At 36.1% G+C, this 20,838-nt stretch overlaps 1 protein-coding gene across 1 annotated transcript; it reads left to right on the top strand.

Moving 5' to 3' along the window:
* The first annotated feature begins 19,186 nt into the window (after positions 1 to 19,186).
* Positions 19,187 to 19,552, top strand: LOC124930210 (uncharacterized mitochondrial protein AtMg00860-like). The gene is made up of 2 exons (XM_047470568.1): positions 19,187 to 19,368; positions 19,432 to 19,552. The coding sequence occupies exons 1-2, from the start codon at positions 19,187 to 19,189 to the stop codon at positions 19,550 to 19,552; spliced, it is 303 nt and encodes a 100-aa protein (XP_047326524.1).
* Positions 19,553 to 20,838: the final 1,286 nt, after the last annotated feature.

Genomic DNA, 20,838 nt, shown 5'->3' with positions numbered 1-20,838 from the left:
TCTAAATTATACGCACTTATTACAACAAAAAAATGGGAAATCCATCAAAATAACTCAAATATGGATTCCTAAGGGACTGATTGATCGAGGACCCAAGTGAACGTGGGTACCAAAGTATGTAAATATTTTCATGTGTAGGTGATACAGGAAAGTTGCATCAAGGAAGCTTGGAGCATACTTTTCTGAGTACATGCTCTAGAAGATCAACAGTGGCACTCGCCACTCCTAAGGACTAAGTGTTTTCTGCCTTAAAAATATTTTTGGTCTTAAGGACCTCAAAACAATTATTTATTCTTTTTTATACATGCATAAATTAAGAGGGAAATTTACTGTATAAATAAAGATGCACGCAGACTAAAACCTTAATCGGTATATTAGACGAGGATGTCTAAAAGAAAAAGTAAGTACTTAGACGTATTTTTATTTACACACTCTATTCTTTTAAGTTAAATTGTCTTGGTTAATAACCTGCGCGGTTAGACGTTGACGTCTAATAAACGTTTAGATGTTTATAAGACAAGAGAAATTGGACGCTCACGTCTAACCAAACACACGTCTAATACATGTTGTTCATGCAGAATTAGACGTCGATGTCTAATAGACGTTTAGACATCTATAAGATACATGATTAGAGGCCTGTGTCTAATAGCCTCATGCGTCTAACAAACGCTTAGATCATATGGATTGTAGAAGTAAGAAAAACGTATAACTACGTGTGTTATTAGACGCTTCTTTTTCAAAAACTGATCAAGGACAGTTGTCGTCTATGCGGTGTCATCTAATTTTCCCGCTTAAACATTAAAACAGTCACTTTCGAATAACATGAAGACACATGTGTCTCAAGTTAAAAGAAAATGACCGATACACCCCTAAATTAATAATGACTATGTTTGGGAAAAGACGTCTAACATTAAATAGTGGGACCTACTTTTTTGCAAAGTGACGGTTAAGCCATGCGACTCTTCGAAGTCTATTTAAAGACATATTGTATGTGATTGAAACCTTTACGCTCACAAATTTCTTAAGAACCCTAACTTTCTCTAACTTCTCTCTTAAGAATTATGTTCATATTGAGTCTGTTCATCTTCTCTCTAATGGCTAACAAGAAGATTACCCTTAGTCACTACACTTTGCAGGTAGATTTCGCCTCAGTGTATGTTTTTGATCAACATGAAGTGGTTGATATGTTCTGATCCTTGGAGTATTCCGACCTCGGAAAATATCTCGACGGTCCTTTTATTTTCCAAGAAAAGGAAGTTCGGGAGTTCTTCAAGTCGGCGACCATGGTTGGTGATTCTATTTCTGCGACTGTGTAGGAAACAGTTATTTCTTTTGATGAGGCATCTTATGCGGAGTTCTTTGAACTTCCATCGGAGGGACACTCTTTTAATCTTCATCTTCCAGCGAAAATCATCATGGAAATAAAGACTGATTTTTTGGTCGATGGTTCGGAAATCAGGCTGAATGGGAGTAAGAAGGTTCTAAAGCCTCATTTTATTCTTTTAAACAATATCGTTGTAAAGGCTCTTCAAGGAAGAGCGGGTTCTTTTCATCTATATAGTCAAGATCGCTTCGACTATATGACGGCTATTTCAAAAGGGTATTCAAGTCAACTGGGCTTCAACACTCTTTTCTAATCTTTGTGGGTCGATTGAGCCTAAGAACAAAGAAAGTGTGGGATTCGCTGCCCAACTCAGCCGGTTTCTGGAACATTTGGGGGTTCCAATGGGAGAAAGTGAGGCTATCAACTCTAGCCATCTGTTCAACATTTTCACTATTTCCAACACTCTCACAAGAATGAAGAACTCAAAGGAGTCTTTCTCTGGCACGTTTAGCCAACAAACGGGTGGCAAATCTGTCACTCAATCCAAGCAACCAACAACTTCTATTCTTTCTACGGGGGCTAAAAGAGTCAAAACTATTAATGAATTGGAGGCTAGTTCTAATAGCCAAAAGAGCTCTTCAAAGAAATATTCTGGAGTTGTTGACTTCAGAGCAAAGCAAGGTCCTCCTTCCTTTGCAGCCATCCCTATGTCTTCGCGTTCTCCATCCGCCAGCCAGTTGAAGAAGCCAACTAAGTCTTCTATTTCAAAAGGTGATAAGTTAAAGGCGCCTAGGGCGTCTAAATCATCCAAAGCGTCCTCGAAGGTAACTCCTCCTCCTTCTCTGGCCGAAGTGCCTACTTTTAGTGTTCCTATATTGGAACAACTAGTATCTATTTCTGTTCTTGTGTTGGAACAAGCTGTCGGGCCAACTGTTAAACCAGTTGGTCCAAATGTTGAAAGTATTGACAGGATTCCATCTCATGTCCGCCCAAAAGAACATGTAGCTGCTGAAGCTATTGTTACTACCGAAACAGAGTAGGGTGCTGTTCTAACCCCTGTTGCTGTAGTATTGTCTGAACAGGCTCCCATTCTGCCAAATGTCGAGCCACATGTATCTAAGATTATTCAAAAAAAGTTTGTTCTCACGGGAAAAGGAGTCCAGTCTAAGGTCTTAACAAGGCGTTTTTCCAAGCCCTTAACGCCTCACGAGATTATGAGAGCCACCAGGAGAGCTGCTGGCATATCTACTGGTGAACCAAGGCCAATTCCTAAACCAGTTGAGGTTATTGGAAAGGGCAAGGCTATCGCAACTAAATCTAACGAGGAAGTGTCTGAAGCAACATGTATTGTCAATCTAATGATGGATCAAGCCAATACGAAAGTAGATGTGAAGATTAATATCTTCGACGCCTAGGTGATGAACAGTGTAGCTAATGGGTATAATCAAGTTATTAAAGGAAAAGTTGTCAACGAAAAATGGATGAAGTTGGTTAATGTGGAGAAACGATTCCTAAAGTGGGCTAAAACCTCTAAGGTCTATGAAGCTCTCAAGAGGAAAGATCTGGTAGAAGCGAACATCAAAGGTCGTGTTCTCTTTCCTCTGCTTGAAGCAAGAAAAGTAAATTTCAATCCAATGGAAAGAAATCTTGTTGCAGAAGAAAAAGCCTTAAATAGACTTGATCAAATCATGCAAATCTATAGCTCAACTGTTCTCAGATTTGTTCATAACGCCGATGGTTCAGGGATGAATCTGTTTTATAATTCATCAGATGAAGACGAGCCGATTCAAATCTCTAAGGATAATAATTTGATTTTACAAGAAGAAGAGCAAGTTTATGCTCACCTTATTGAACTAAGGAATGTTTATGTTGAAGAGAAACGCTTGTTGGACCAGCCTATTATCGATCAGACTTAGGATCCCGTTCAACCTGATCCAATCATGGAAGAAGAGGAGAATAATGCTGAAAATATTCAACTGCCTGTTCAACAGGAATTAGAAGTATTGGAAACTCATGTTCTAGAGGAAAATAAATCTCCAGTGATGGAGGATGAGGCTGATCAGCCTATTGAAGCACATTCTGAGGGGGAACCCTCGAAAGAAGATGAATTTGATAAGAGTCCTTCAGCTGAGGGGGGAGAAGCTACCAATGACAATTCGTCAGAAGGCTTACCTTTATCACAATGCTTCATTCCCTGTTCACCAATTCCTCAATACTCTCCTAACATAATAGCTGTGAACATTTTTGAAAAAGTTACTGAATTACCCCTTCATCACGAAGAAACTTCAGAACAGATTCTTAAGGTTTGTGAAGACATTCTCAGAGATCAAGAGAAGTATGTGGATGCATCTGAGGAAGAAGAACCAGAGCATTCTATGCAGGTTCATACTCACATTAGTCCCATTCAAATTGCTCTTGCCAACTCTCAAGAAGTGTCATCGGCTGAAAAAACCTCGCATGGAAGTGCAAAGCTCTTAAACTCTATGGAGGAGATAATGATCTTTCTTCAAAAGAATATGTTGGATATGTAGTCCAAAATGTCAACTCTCGAGAAGGGACAAAGTTCTAACAAGAAATAATTTTCTTCTTTTCTTGCAACTTATAAAGAATTGGAGAAGACAATGAAGAGAAATACTTACGAAGTCCACATGGTCAACTCTGTCTACTCCAAATTTAAAAAGAACTTCTTCAAAAGACAGTCGGATAAATTTGAGGAAGAAAGGGAATTTAACTTGACGCTTCATCAAGAAATTATATCTGGAATGAACCTTATTCAAAATCAAATTGTTAAGATGACCAATTGCATGAACAGAGTTGATGCTAAACGTATGGAACAAGTTGATTCCTTTGCAAGATCAATTCAAGTCATGGAAGACGCTGAAGTTCCGCTGAGAAAGAGAAAAACCTTATTGTCCTTGATGTTGATAATGTTAAAAGGGGGGAAGGTAGTTCAAGAGTAGGCTGTAGTAGTTCAAGAGGCAGTAGCTTAAGGGGAGGTGCTTAGATAGGCACCAGATCAAAAAGAAAAGTTGTTGATGAAGAAAGATGCAGACCAGCCAAAAGAGGTGGAGGTCGCGGTGGTGACCGAGGTGGTGGAAGTGGTGGAAGGGGTGTTCGTGCTCCCAGTGGTGGTCATGCTCTCGTCCCTCAATTCCGTAATCTCCTGACTAGTGAAGGGTTTGCTGATCCAAACGTGAAAAGAGAAGGACAATAATCTCTTTTCCTTATTTATCTTTAGTTGGTTTTTGGAACTTGGTTTTATGAACATGGTTTTTGGAACTTACATTTGAAGTTTGTGAACTAGTAATATTCTTATTTTAATTTGATGGGTGATTGATTATCTTATCTTATTAATTTTGCAAAGTTTTAACATCATCAAAAAGAATGAAGTATTAGTAAAACTTTGATTAAGAATGAAGTTAAGTCATCTAATTGTTTTTGTACTGGTGCATAAAAAATATGCTAAATTAGACGTGAATTGAAACAGGCTATTTAGACGTGTTGCTAGTTAGACGTACAGTCTAACAGTTACGTAGTTAGACGTGCAGTCTAATATATATGTAGTTAGACGTGTAGTCTAACAAATACGTAGTTAGACGTGCAGTCAAACATATATATAGTTAGACGTGCAGTCTAACAGATACGTAGTTAGACGTGTAGTCTAACAGATACGTAGTTAGACGTGCTGTCTAACAGATACGTAGTTAGAGGTGCAGTCTAACAGATACGTAGTTAGAGGTGCAGTCTAACAGATACGTAGTTAGACGTGCAGTCTAACAGATACGTAGTTAGACATGCAGTCTAATAGATACGTAGTTAGACATGCAGTCTAGCAGATACGTAGTTAGATGTGCAGTCTAACAAATACGTAGTTAGACGTGCAGTCTAACAGATTCGTAGTTAGACGTGCAGTTTAACAGATTCGTAGTTAGACGTGTAGTCTAATAGATACGTAGTTAGACGTGCAGTCTAACAGATACGTACTTAGTCGTGTAGTCTAATAGATGCGTAGTTAGACGTGCAGTTTAATAGATACATAGTTATACGTGTAGTCTAACTCTATTAGACTTGGTGGTCTAATGGATCTCGCTATTAGACGTTGGTGTCTAACTCCCTTAGACTTGGCAGTCTAAGGGAGCACGTCTAATGCCTCGCTTCAACAGTTGTTTGAAGTTAGCATACGTCTACCCACGATCAACTAGTTGTACGCTACTCCTGCTCCACTCATCCATGCAGTCCGGTATGCCAGTTATTTATATCCAATAAATGAATGCCACGTACGCGAATATTCCTCCCACTACTTGTTCAGTAAAGGATATATCTAGAAGAATATCCGGCACACTACAAGTTCGGTGCGGCCACGATCTTTATGCACAGAGTCAGTTGTACTCTTGTACTATTGAGGCTTTCCAATTGGCACTTGCCACGTATCCATTTAGAAGCTTCGACCGTTGGTGTCCTGACTCTCTCTCTCTCTCTCTCTCTATATATATATATATATATATATATATATATATATATATCCTCAAGGACAACGGTCGATGTACGAGTAACAAGTTTACAAGTTTGTACACGCCTTACAACGAGCTTACCTACCTTACTTGCTATCAATATCATACTCTTGCACTTACTAATTCTTACATCTTCAAGTTCAAGAGAGCATCAAAATCTGTCTAGTTGAGAAATACTCTTAATCATATTGTAAGTTGAACAGAGCATGTTCTGTTCAACAGTTAGCTCGTCAGTAAACTGTATTTGATTCAACTAAGTATAGTGAATCCTTCTGGTGGTTGGAAGAAGGTGTGACGTAGGAGAGTTTTGCTCCGAACATCCATAAAAAACTTGCTGTGTTATTTACATTCTGTATTTCCTTCTTTCATTGGCTCATAACTTCAAACCTTAGCAAACAGTTCCGCACTTGAATCGCTTCAAGAGTTTGCAAGGGTTTGTGAAGAATAGAAAGTGATATTAATCTCTAACATAATTTCTATCAAACTGTTTTCCAAAAGTTTTCATCAATAGTTAGACCCCCATCTTTATTGATTATACCGATCCTATCAGATGACACTCGCTATATCCTTCATACTAATGAGAGGTCCACTACTAATAATGGTGAGGAACTTTTGCTTTCCAAACAGGCATCCGCGGTCGAAGTATTTGTACCGGTCATCGAGGAAAATAAGGCGATTATCAATGAAGTGTCTGTAGTTAATGTTACCCTGTCAATTATTGAGAAAGAACCTGTAATGTCTTAAGAAGTGTTCGTTGTTGACACCGTTCCTTCTCCTCCTTCTCAATTTGAAAAAGTTCCTGAAGTAATCGCTAAATTGTTTTCCGAGGAGCAAGTACATACGGAGAAGGAAACTGAATTATAGAGCACTAAGCAGCCAGCTTCGGCTATCTCCCTTCCTAGTAAGTCTTTCAACTCTAAGTATTTGTCTTGACATATCAATAAACTTAGTGATGATATTCTTGAAGAGGAGGTTGGCTCCCGGGCAATAATTAATGTTCCTCAACCTCAAGCTTCACATCACGTTGAAAAACTGGACCGATCCATCCAGTTTAGTATTCATGTTGAGCATATGCGCTATGTCCCTGTTGGTTCCCACCTCTCTCTCCCTTCTTATTCTAAAGAAGAGTCTCCAAGAATAGTAGACATCCGCCAAATCGTCATGGAGGCTTTGGCTCCATGGCAGCAAACCTTTTAATCCTTTAACTCCAGGTTGGAACGCATTGAGAACTTGTCTGCATCATCATCGGCTGTGCATGTTGAGCTAGCTGTGGCTCATAGGATAACAGACGGAAATGTTATGAGCAACACGCAAGAGCTATTGAAGATGAGACAAAACTAACCATGATGGTATCCCTCTTCAGCATGAATCTCACTTTTCATCGCGTGACTAAACCTTCAGTTGATCTTATTTCTTATTTCTTCTCAAATGATGAAAATCTCTAAATCTCTAAATGTTGCTGAATTGAAGAGAATGGAAGAGGCTGATGCAGCTTCCAAAAGATTTCAATACGAAGAGAATTCAACTGATGTGGCCACCAGTTCTAACAATGCTACCTTGGAAGAGATTGTAAATAGTGGGAGGTCTCACCCTTGCAGTTCTCGTTCCAAGCAGAAGCCCTCTTCAATTGGTCAAATGGTTACTCATAACAGGTCTAATCCTGCTCCCCGAGGCGGTGGCTCTCAAGCTCAAAAAGGAAGAGAACGTGGATGAAATTCTGGTGGTCTTGCTGGAGGAAACTTTATGACTAAATTGATAGAGGACATTGAAGACAGATCAAACAGAGAGGGCTTTTGAACTTATTTCGTATTTTGTTTCTTCATTTTACAAACAATCTTAATATTGTTGAACTATGTGTTACTTATTGGTTACATTTCTTGACTTAGTTATTAAATAGGAAAAATTGACTGATACATGATTAAGATATAATCAATTACTGGGTTTGATCAATTTAGGATAAATGATCAAAAAGGGAGAAATTGCTAGTTATATATCACTGACTTTGATCATTTATTCTAAGCAATCAAAGAGAGAGAAATTGTTAGATTAAAGTTGTTCATTAACTTAGGATAATTAATCGACATTATAAAACTACCAGGTTTTGATAATTTAGTTTAAATAATCAAAAAGTGAGAAATTGTTGGGTTAAAATCGATTATAAATTTAAATACAATAAATAAAACTAAGTGATACCACATTGTGTTTGTGCAAGATTAACATAGAAGAAAACGTAGCCGAATTGTCTATCCAAGTTCGGCTAAATAAGGATGTGCTTCCGGCTGTTTATTGTCTATACAGGTTCAGCTAGAAATAAATATGCACGTTCGGCTATTTATTGTCTATCCACGTTCGGCTAGAAATAAATATGTGCGTCCGGCTATTTATTGTCTATCCACGTTCAGCTAGAAATAAATATGCGCGTCCGGTTTCTATCCACATTCAGCTGGAAATAAATATGCGCGTCCAGTTATTTATTTTCTATCCACGTTCGCCTAGAAATAAATATGCGCGTCCAACTATTTATTGTCTATCCACGTTCGACTAGAAATAAATATGCGTGTCCGGCTATTTATTGTATATCCACGTTTGGCTTGAAATAAATATGTGTGTTCGACTATTTATTGTCTATCCACGTTCGGCTAGAAATAAATATGCACATCCGACTATTTATTGTCTATCCATGTTCGGCTTGAAATAAATATGCGTGTCCGGTTATTTATTGTCTATCCACGTTCGGTAGAAATAAATATATGTGTCCGGCTATTTATTGTCTATCCACGTTCGGCTAGAAATAAATATGCACGTCCGGCTATTTTTATACATATTCAAGTTCGGCTACTTAATTGAATATGTGCGTCTGGCTAGAAGTTTTGGCTATCCATTTATTAAGCACTTCCGGTTACTTGTGAATTTCGGCTACTCAACTCATTAAATGCCTCCGGCTAGCGCTTTTGGTTACTTACTTGTGAAAGTAACTGAAGCATATTCTTAGTTTATCAGCCGAATCCGTTATGCACAGTCTAACACAACAGGTGTACTAATCGAATAAAAGAATGTCACGCTATCCTTCCAGTACACCACGATCAAGAATATTTTGCACACTACCCTCCCTCAGTACAATCAGCTCTCAATGGATATTTTCTATGGTACTATTCTAGAGCTCATCCAATTAAAAGAGCACATGTGTCCACTGAAGCAAATATGTCCGTTGCCAATTGCCTATTTAAGGAGAAGTTGGAGGTCAATTTATGACTCTCGGACACACCTACGATTATCTACTACTTTCACGAGTCTTAAGCATTTTGTGTGAACTTTTTATCAATAGCTCAAGCTCTCAAGTCCTAAAAGTCTATAAGTTTGCTAGATCATTAAGTTGCATTACATTCACTGATATTTATGTGTGAGATTTAGTATTGTAAGTTAAACAGAAGTTGTTCTGTTAAACAGAGTGTGGTGTGGTAGGAGTTCAGAAGTAGGCAGTGTTTAAGTCATGTGTGTCTGACCGGGTTTGTGTAAGTGTTGTATTTAAACTAAATCTTCTAGTGAATATCTTTCTCAAAGTTGAGAAGAAGGGTTAACGTAGTAGATTTTTCTCTAAACATCCATAAACAAACTTTGTGTCTTGTGTTATATACATTCTGAATCTTTCAACCCTTTATTTGCCGCGTTAAGTCTAAACAAACAGTTCCGCACTTGACTTCGTTCTAGAGTTTGTGAAAACTTGTGAAGAATAGAAACAGATATTATCTTCTAATAGAGATAATATCGAAGTGTAAGTCGACGCGGTTAACAATACATGGTCAACCCCTACTATTGTTAACTTATTTCCTAACAATTATTTTCCTAAGGCGCGCGTCTATGTCATGGTTATATCTCTAAAATAAAAATTGTTATTAAATGTAGTTTAGCAGTGAAGCTCGAAGATGGTACACGATTCTTTTCCTATGAGTTCGAGATTCTGAATCATCTTGCCTTAGCCCGAGCAGCAGTTATCTTTCCCAATCTCTCAAACTTAACCTCTCCAAAATATCATTCCTTTCTTCTTTTCCTTTTTCTTCTTTTTGTAAGCTTCTTGCCCCTTTGCAAATCAGCCTTTGGACTTGTTCAAGTTTCTTTTACCTCAATTCAAACACACATTTTCTCTTATTTTGTATTTTCTCAAATATTACTCCCAAAGCTCGTCAGACAAAGTACTGTCCTAGTCCCTAATTGTAGACACTCATTTTTTACCCCTCCCCCCAATTTTATAGTTTATGCTTTTAATAAATCCGAGCCTATACAAGTTTCACGTATTCATTCACGGGCTTATTGCACGATTTATTTTAAAGACAATTATTATTAGAACAATTGAGTTTCGAAAATAATTGATTTTGGATTTTTAATAAGTTAAGGTAGTAATTTGTCTATGTTACAACACTTAGGGAAGTTATTATACTTAGAATATTTAGGGTTTTATATAATTAATTACCTTGAGTATTTAAAATATATATTTTACAAAATATGTATTAATGTTTTTTATAAAAGTTTGTTAGATTAGTTTGTTAGATTAGGTTTTGCAATTTAATTATTTGACTTAATTAGTTAGCATTTTATTATAATTAGAATTGTTTCTTAGAAATAGGAATAATTAATAATAATAATAATAATAATAAATTACTTTCTTTAATTGTTTGTTTTAATTTTATTTCTTTTGTATGATAAAGGGAAATGGGTCAATCCAAGATCCACATGCAAGATCCGGACCAGATTTGTGAATAGGGTCAAGAAGATTCAAATCAAAGGCAAGTCAACCCGAAGTAAGGCCAAAGAAATGATCCAATTGACGGATCCGACCAATGACTCGACTAATGGACCGACCCATGCCCAAGATCCGGCCCATAAAATCAAATGCTAAAAATAATTAGGTGAAGGCGGCGGTTACCTTCTTGATGGTGAAATCCACAAATCTTGATATTTCGATCCTATCATGTGTGGTCAAAGAAAGAAAGGGAAGATTAAAAAAATGGAAGAAGTTGCAAGAAAGAAAGTTTCAAGCGTGTGTGGAAGAAAAGATTGAAGGCTTGGTCATTTTTTTTATTAAAAACTAAAATGACCAAGTATTATATCATTATTATTAAAAGCTTAAATCATATTGGATATTATTTGACATTTAGTGACATGTCAAGTGGAGATTGATCATTTTTTTTAAACATTTGTATATGTTTAAAAGAGAAATCTTATTCCAATGTGTTAAATGGGCCTTTGGGCCCTAGGGTTTCATAGCTTTGCGAGGGTTCTTCCTCTCTCTCTCTTTTCACATTTCACGTGACCTTCTTCTTTTCAAAACCCCACATTCTAATATTCAAGTGCCCTTAGGCTGCCCCTTTGAAATAAAAGAGTTCATCCACTTGAGTCAAGAAAGCAACCATCTTTATAAGCTTCTTGACTTCACCTTTAGTTTTTGTCTTCATATAATAAGATTGCTTTTGATTTTTCTATTATATAATATGATTGTATGTATGATTATTAGCTAATTAGGTTTTTAACTTTATGTATGATTTATGTAAATATTAATAACATATTTAACATGTAAATAATATAAAATATAAAAAAAAACAAAATGTTTAATATATATAAGAGGTTAAAAAAAGTTTGTTTTCTTTGTACAGTTTTATTATTATTATTATTATTATTTGAGGGCAAAAAAAAATGTTTTCTTTGTACAGTTTTATTATTCTTATATTATTATTATTATTTGAATAATTAGATATAAAATGTTGAATTATATACTATTTAAATTTTTATAAAACTTTAAGGGCCATTTAAATTTGAAGAATCCTAAATAAAAAATAAAAATAAATAAAAATAAAAATTGTTTTCTTTGTACAATTTTATTATTATTATTATTATTTGAATAATAAGATCTAAATGTTGAATTATATATTAATAAACTTTTATAAAACTTTAAGGGCGATTTGAATTTGAAGAATCCTAAGTAAAAATTAAAAAAAAAAATAATTTGTTTTCTTTGTACATTTTTATTTGTTTTAGTTTTCTTTTGTCTTTCTTTATTTTTTTTATTTTTTTATTTTTTTATTTTTGTATCTCATACAAACTCTTTAAATGTTTAAAATGGAAAATTCTAAAATGTAAAGAATAAGAAATTTAATGAAAGGTCAAAATTAATTAGTAGAGACCTTAGGGGCGTTGTGGGACATAGCGTCTAAAAAACTATTTTCCACACGTAACCAAACGCCGAACTCACGTATCTTAATTTCCTAATTTTTGAAATTAGGTGGCGACTCTCTAGTCGTGAGGTTAATTAATATTGAAAAAAGTTTAAAAAAAGGCCTATGACATACTTCCCATTAAAAAACTCTCAATCTCTCCCAGATTCGACCGGAAGGTAAGATATGGAGTTGTCTAAAAAGCTTCATTTTTCAAACTTCAATTTTTCAAACATTAAAATTAATTCCCCTCATGTTTACAAAAAAAAAATTAAAGAGTGTTCCAGAATTTTCAAACTAGTCGATCAAAATTTTTTTTAAAATCGATCATAGTTTTCTGGCGACTCTATTGGGGACATTCGACGTTTGACTTCAAAGTAATTTTGGCCAAGTATTTAAACTTTCTTACGCTTTAATTCATACTCCATGTTCACATTAATTGATTATTTGCATGAGACTTGGAGCTCCAACGTGGTGTGTGGGTATATATCATTGGATGAATCTCACACATCTATATTTTATGTGCTAAGGGTAGTCAATGTGAATGACACCCTCAACCCTATGTCTTGAAGGATTTTGTGTGATTTGAGAGTTAAGAAAAACATTAGGAAAAAACTAGGATTAACCCTCTCTTCTTTTCAAATATCCCCTACTATTGAAAATGAGGGATTTTGAAATGGAGTTGAGGGGGATGTCCAATTGAGAGCTCCCCTTACATCGAGAGATCCCTTTTGGGATAGTATCCTTGTCGGTGGAACAACTCTCTCTTAAGCCATTTCAACTTTAGAACAAAAATCCAAAAAACCAATTATATCAAGTCGTTGCCTCGTCTCGTCCTGTCGAGCAACAAAGTCATGTCAAGAAGCCCTTTACTTGACTACTATATATGATAAATACATGTATGCATATAGATATTTCTAGGCGCTCAGTTTATCCATTCAAAGTTTTAAAATCCCCACTAGTGAAAAAAGGACTTTTACCGACAGAATTTACCGAGGGTTTTATAAAACTCTCGGTAATGGTCCCGAGAGGAATAAATCTTTCGTTATTAAAAATAAATTTCGAGAGGTGTATAAAACCTTCGGTGATATGAGTTTTCACCGAAAGTTTTTCACAAAACCCTCGGGTTTGACTGTTCCCAAAAAAACTGAAAATAATTCCTAGTGTTGGATAAGGGCAATTGCGAAGGTTTTTCAAAAAAACCCTCGATTTTGACTCTCCCCAAAAGGTTAATTGCGAAGGTTTTTCAAAAAACCCTCGGTTTTGACTCTTCTCAAAAAATCTGAAAATTATTCTAAGTGTTGGGAAGGGGGTAATTGCGAAAGTTTTTCAAAAAACCCTCAGTTTTGACTCTTCTCAAAAAATCTGAAAATTATTCTAAGTGTTGGGAAGGGGTAATTGCGAAGGTTTTCAAAAAACCCTCGGTTTTGACTCTTCTCAAAAAATCTGAAAATTATTCTAAGTGTTGGGAAGGGGGTAATTGCGAAGGTTTTTCAAAAAACCCTCGGTTTTGACTCTTCTCAAAAAATCTGAAAGTTATTCTAAGTGTTGGGAAGGGGGTAATTGCGAAGGTTTTTCAAAAAACCCTCGGTTTTGACTCTTCTCAAAAAATCTGAAAATTATTCTAAGTGTTGGGAAGGGGGTAATTGCGAAGGTTTTTCAAAAAACCCTCGGTTTTGACTCTTCTCAAAAAATCTGAAAATTATTCTAAGTGTTGGGAAGGGGTAATTGCGAAGGTTTTTCAAAAAACCCTCGGTTTTGACTCTTCTCAAAAAATCTGAAAATTATTCTAAGTGTTGGGAAGGGGGTAATTGCGAAAGTTTTTCAAAAAAACCCTCGGTTTTGACTCTTCTCAAAAAATCTGAAAATTATTCTAAGTGTTGGGAAGGGGGTAATTGCGAAGGTTTTTCAAAAAACCCTCGGTTTTGACTCTTCTCAAAAAATCTGAAAATTATTCTAAGTGTTGGGAAGGGGGTAATTGCGAAAGTTTTTCAAAAAACCCTCGGTTTTGACTCTTCTCAAAAAATCTGAAAATTATTCTAAGTGTTGGGAAGGGGTAATTGCGAAGGTTTTCAAAAAACCCTCGGTTTTGACTCTTCTCAAAAAATCTGAAAATTATTCTAAGTGTTGGGAAGGGGGTAATTGCGAAGGTTTTCAAAAAACCCTCGGTTTTGACTCTTCTCAAAAAATCTGAAAATTATTCTAAGTGTTGGGAAGGGGGTAATTGCGAAGGTTTTTCAAAAAACCTCTCGGTATTTGACTTCTTCATTTTTTGATTTCTTCATTTATTTTAATTTACTTGGTGTTTAATTAGCTTGTCTAAACTCTTAACTAAGATAATAAAGTGTGTGTTATTTTTGAAGTGTATGGATTGTGATTAATTTTATAAATGTATATGATTGTGTTTGATTATATAAAGGAATGTATATGTTTGTGTTTGATGATAATAAGAATATGTGTAGAGTTTGATTATAAAAAGGATGTGTTTAATGATAATTAGGTTGTGTTTTAAATAGATGAATGTGTGTTGTTGATGTTTTAAGTTAAAAAATCTAAGGTCAAAACCGAGAGATATACACAATTCTCTCGGATTTTCTTTTATTAAAATTTGTGTGAGATCCATCAAAACCGAGAGATTTACTCATATCTCTCGGAAAAAATAACCAAAACCGAGAGTTATATATAAAACTCTCGGAAATATTAAAAATCAAAATCGAGAGTTATACCTAAAACTTTCGGAAATATGAAAGGGTCAAAACCGAGAGTTATACCTAAAACTCTCGGAAATATGAAAGGGTCAAAACTGAGAGTTATACCTAAAACTCTCGGTAAAACCCCTTTTAATTAAAAAAAACATCTTTCCCTTTCTAGATCACTATCGCTCGCTTCTTCCCTCTCCCCTTCTCCCGTTCGACAGTCGCGCTCACCGAAAGACGATCTACGCCGATAACAAAAAACGCCGCCCACGCCCAACGCCACCCACGTCCACGTCGCCGATTGATCCTTCCGCTGCTTGTAGCTCTCCGTCGATCTATCTGCCGCTGTGTCTCTAGCTCGTCGTCGATCTGCCTGCCGCCGTGCTTCTTTTCTTCAACTTCTAGGTTAGTTTATATTATATGGTTAGATTTAGGTTTGATGTTGGTTAGTTTTATGTTTGATTTAGGTTACAGTTTCTTGGGTTTAAGTTTGATTTATGTTAGATTTAGGTTTGAATGATATTAGTTTTATGTTTTATTTAAGTTAGATTTTGTTAGATTTAAGTTTGATTGATGTTAGTTTTATGTTTGATTTATGTTAGATTTTGTTAGATTTTGTTAGATTTATGATTTAGGTTAGATTTAGGTTTGAATGATGTTAGTTTTATGTTTGATTTATGTTAGATTTTGTTAGATTTAGGCTTGATTTAAGTTTGTGAATGAATTGATTAATATTGATGTTAGTTTTAGGTTTGATTATTATTGATGTTAGATTTATGTTTGATTTAAGTTTGTGAATGAATTGATTATTATTGATGTTGGTTTTAGGTTTGATTATTATTGATGTTAGATTTATGTTTGATTTAAGTTTGTGAATGAATTGATTATTATTGATGTTAGTTTTAGGTTTGATTATTATTGATGTTAGATTTAGTTTGATTTAAGTTTGTGAATGAATTGATTATTATTGATGTTACTAATTTCATAAATCATTTATTTCAGAAGGCAGGTGAAATAAGACGGACCCTCTCTATCGTTGAAATTTTCAAGGGGACCCGTACCCCAAAAGCTACAAAAGAAAACCCCAACCCGATCCCAGACAAACGAGCGCAAAAGAAGATGGTAAGTTAATTGAATTTAATAAAATTATATATAACTTATTTATATAAATGAAAATTAATTTCAAATGTGTAGGCAGAGATGGAGGAAGTAAGAAGCAATGAACCAGATATCTTTGACTTCGACTTGACGAAGAAAGTGTATGGACGCCAAATGCATGGGACAGTGATCGGTATGGGATCCGACGTCCGACCCACACAAGAGGATCGTCGGAGTGGAAACAATTCTCAACGATCCACTGATCGGTTGTTGGAGGAGAATGAATAGCTAAAGGCGGATGTGAGACACATGGCGTTGACAATGGAGGAAATTCAAATGAGGAATATAGAAAGAGCGGAAATGATTAGTGAAATGGAAAAGAGGGATAGAGAAAGATCGCAAAGGAAGAGTCAAATGGAAGCGGAGAGGATGCAAATGACGCAAAGAATTGAGAAATATGAACAACAAATTGAATTCTTAATGACAAACCCTCCCCCAGCTAGTTAATACATTATAATTTTTGAACAATTGTAAATGTTTTGGTTCGACTAATGACATGTTGTTTGGATGATTGGGTTTGGTTTAGAATTTTGGAATTATAATGATCTTTTGGTTTATGAATATTATTGTATATGTATTGGTTTGGTTGAACAGGTTTTGATTACGCACAAAACGATCACCCTATTTGAGACATTTATAGAGACAATACCGAGAGTTATTTAAAAAACTCTCGGATTTTTCCTCGCAAGAAAAACCGAGAGTTATTTGAAAAACTCTCGGTTCTTCCTTAAAAGAAAACCCGAGAGTTATTTGAAAAACTCTCGGTTTTTCCTTACAAGAAAACCCGAGAGTTATTTGAAATACTCTCGATTTTTCTTGCAAGGGAAAAACCGAGAGTTTTTTAAATAACTCTCGGTTTTTCTTGTGAGGGAAATCCGAGAGTTTTTCAAATAACTCTCGGGTTTTCTTTTAAGGAAAAATCGAGAGTTATTCAAATAACTCTCGGTTTTTCTTGCGAAAAAAATTCGAGAGTTTTTCAAATAACTCTCGAGTTTTCTTGTAAGGAAAAACCGAGAGTTTTTAAATAACTCTCGGTTTTTTTCTCGAGTATCTAAACCGAGAGATTTATGAAATTTCTCGGTAAATACCTAATTAGATTTACCGAAAATGGCAATACCGACGAATGCCGAGAGTTACCCAAACTCTCGGTATTATATCTATACCGACAGATATAGGGCCATTACCGAGAGTTTATACTCTCGGTAATGACCATTTTTTCACCGGTGCCCATTAAACATGTGAACAATTTAGAAATGTTGAAGCTAAGCTTAATAATTTGAAAGGAGTAAAATCAAGAAAACTTAGAAAAGCTAAAAGGAATCTAATGTAACTAGTTTTCTTTCTTTATGTCTTTACTACTCAGATTCTAAGCGTAAGATATAATCAAGAAAGACGCATGAGACACAAAGACAATCAAGAAAGATGGAAAGACTTGAAGATTCGAAGACTTAGACTAGATTTCTTTATCTTGAAATATAAATCTCTTTATGAAGATACATGAGCGGCATTGTAACGAAAGGATGAGGGGTGCTTGCTTTCTTTTCTTATTTTATTTTATGACTTGAGTTTGTGATTTTATTCATAACACTTAGAATTTTAATAAAATAACTCATTCTATTTTACTCATCATTTTCTAAATGTTATATATTGTGAATGGGTAAATTGAGCGTCTATTGCGTGTTAGGGATTATGTGCATACGAGCAACGCATTGCTCGTTTTACTTGATAAAGGGGTTCGAACTGACTTTATTCTCTTGAACACAACATACTCATATTCATCATAATTTACAATGACTAACCCACCAAGAAGGTTCAATAAGTCAGTTCATCTAAAGCTAGACGATCTTCGTGATACGCTAATACAATTGGGGCAACAACTTGAAGACCTCACAGCAGAAATCGAAACTTATGCGACAATCGAACCCCTTAATCCGAAAACCTTACAAGAAGAAAGAGAAAGGGTATGCATGGCATTCATGGACGGTTGGAAAGTTGTAAAAAGGTCTATTCAAAACAAGAGTCAGGCAAGCACGTCAAACTCAAGAACAAAATGCTCATCAAAAGAACTCATTTCTCCTAAACAGAGTCAACAATCATCACAAACAAGGAGTGCCACTACTGCTCCACCTCGTAGGAAATTTGACGACTTGGGGATGCCATTGTCGAAGGCCTTAAAGGACTTGTTGCAAGACAAGTTGATCAAAATGATAACACCAGAACCTAGAAGAGAAGTAATGGGCAAGTTCGCAAATGAGTGGTACAAATACCACCAGGCTAGAGGGCATTCCACCGATTTCTGTTTCACTCTTAAACACAATATTCAAGATTTGATCGACGCCGAGATCATCCCAGTACCTAAGCCTAAAATCAACTAATAACGATTTAAAATGGACAATCTATTTTCCAGCTTATTTAATCCTCGATAACAATGTTTTTCTAACATTTTGAAAAATGCTTTTCGTAATGAAGTAATAATTTTTTATTTTACAATCGCGGACATAACATTCGAGTTAGAATTAACTTGCAACATGAAACATTACTTAGAAAAACAAGAGAATTTGTCCACTTTAGAAGAAACAATTGAAATAAATCTTAACACAAAAGAATAGCCTTAAATTGTTTTAATCGGTAAAAGTTTAAATGATTTAGAACGAGAAAATCTAATTAAACTTTTAAAAACAAACAAAGATGTTTTTGCATAGTCCTATAAAGATATGCCAGGTATTGATCCAGAAATAATCCAACACCGCATACCACTTTACGAAGACGCAAAACCGGTGAAGTAGAAGCTCCGAAGAATGAAGGCATATATCGCATACAAAATCAAAGAAGTTCAGAAACAGCTTGACGCAGGATTCCTCGAAGTGGTAGATTACCCAGAGTGGATCGCCAATGTAGTCCCAGTCGCAAAGAAAGATGGAAAGATCCGAGTGTGTGTAGACTATCGAGATCTCAACAAAGAAAGCCCTAAAGATAGCTTCCCACTACCACACATCGATGTGCTAGTGAATCATGCAGCAGGACATCAACTCCTATCATTCATGGACGGATTCTCAGGCTACAACCAAGTACTAAGGAGAAGACAACTTTCATCACAGAAGTCAGAACATTTTATTATCGAGTCATGTCTTTCGGGTTGAAGAATGCAGGAGCAACGTATCAACGAGCTGCCACAATGATTCTTCACGATATGATCCACAAGGAAGTAGAAATCTATGTCGACGATATGATTGTCAAATCAAAAGATCGAGAAGGCATATCCAAAATCTTGACAAATTCTTACAACGCATCATGAAGTTTCAACATAGGCTCAACCCAAAGAAGTGCACATTTGGAGTGACAGCAGGAAAGATGCTAGGCTTATTAATCACGCAAAGAGGAATTGAGTTTGATCCGAGCAAGATAGAAGTGATCACGGAAATGCCACCTCCACGAAGCAAGAAAGAAGTGCGAGGCTTTCTAGGAAAGACCCAGTATATAAGTAGATTCATAAACAAGTTGACTATGACATGTGATACTTTGTTTAAACTTTTAAGGAAAAATAAAAGATTCGTCTGGGATGGCGCTTGTCAGAATGCATTCGAGAAGATAAAGGGATACCTCAAGAATCCTCCTATTCTAATGCCACCAAGACCAAGCGTATCGTTAATCCTATAATTAATAGTCGCGGAAAACGCAATGGGTAGTCTACTAGCCCAAGAAAACGAGGAAAAGACGGAAGTCGCAATATACTACATAAGCAAACGCATGACAGACTACGAACTTAATTACTCGCCAGTAGAAAAGGTGTGTTGGGCCCTAGATTGGGTCACCAAGAAGCTAAGTCATTACATGCAAGACCACACAGTCAAGTTAGTATCAAGACTCGATCCAATTCGTCATTTATTCTAGAAAACGCTTGTCTCCGAGATTAGCTAATTGGTGATGATGATATCAGAGTACAACATCGTGTACACAGTTCAGAAATCTATCAAGGGGAGCGTTGTAGCAGATTTTATCGCACACCAACCAATCGAAGTTGAAGACGACGAGGAGTTAGCATTCCCAGACGACGAAGCGATGACTATCAACCCTACAACCTGGAGGCTACTATTCGATGGAGCTTCAGGAAAACAAGGCTATGGAATTGGAATACTACTCATCGATCCTGTGGGAACATACGACCCAATCTCGAATATCCCGTGACGAACAATGAATTAGAGTATGAAGCATGCATCTTTGGCTTAAAGATTGCTCATGAAAAAGGAGCGAGACCTCTAGAAGTAGTATGAGACTCGAACTTAGTCATTTCACAGGCTAATGGTGAATGGTAAGTCAAAGGAGAGAACCTCAAACCCTACCATCAACACTTATTGACTTTAATGACTAAGTTTGAACATGTGACATTCACACATGCTCCGAGAAGTCAGAATCAATTCGCAGACTCTTTGGCCACGTTAGCAGCCATGACGCAAATCCCAAAAGGAATCAAAATCAAGCCTTTGAAGATTCGTTAGAAACAGAAACGAGACTTCGAGAAGAGGACGATTGTCAACACCGAAGTGGCGCTTAAACCTTGGTTCAAACCTCTACAGAAGTACGTTGAGCATGGAGAGTATCTTTCACACTTCCAAAAGAAAGAGAGGAGAGCTCTACGCCAATACGCAACCAAGTATGTGTTACTCGCAAGAAAGCTATATCAATGCTCTTTTGACGGTCAGAACATTCTATGCATCGACCAACCTCAAGCATCACATATCATGGAGGAAGTACACGCAGGAACATGTGGCCCACACATGAACGGATCAACACTCGCTAAGAAGATCCTTCGCTTTGGCTATTACTATCAGAACATGGAACAAGAATGTGTAGAATATGTTAAGAAGTGTCATCAATGTCAAGTTTACGCAAACTTGAAGCACACCCCAGCATCTCTACTTTACAACATGACTTCACCATGGCCG

The sequence above is a fragment of the Impatiens glandulifera genome, chromosome 3 (genome assembly GCF_907164915.1).
Source record: "Impatiens glandulifera chromosome 3, dImpGla2.1, whole genome shotgun sequence".
NCBI classification, from domain to species: domain Eukaryota; kingdom Viridiplantae; phylum Streptophyta; class Magnoliopsida; order Ericales; family Balsaminaceae; genus Impatiens; species Impatiens glandulifera.
This window is presented reverse-complemented; position numbering and strand designations above follow the sequence as displayed.

Bases quoted from the DNA above. Each gene is read 5' to 3' on its own strand.
- LOC124930210 (XM_047470568.1), top strand. From the start codon at position 19,187: ATGAAGTTTCAACATAGGCTCAACCCAAAGAAGTGCACATTTGGAGTG. The intron at 19,369-19,431 runs GTATATAAGTAG...TAAACTTTTAAG, and splicing joins GGCTTTCTAGGAAAGACCCA to GAAAAATAAAAGATTCGTCT.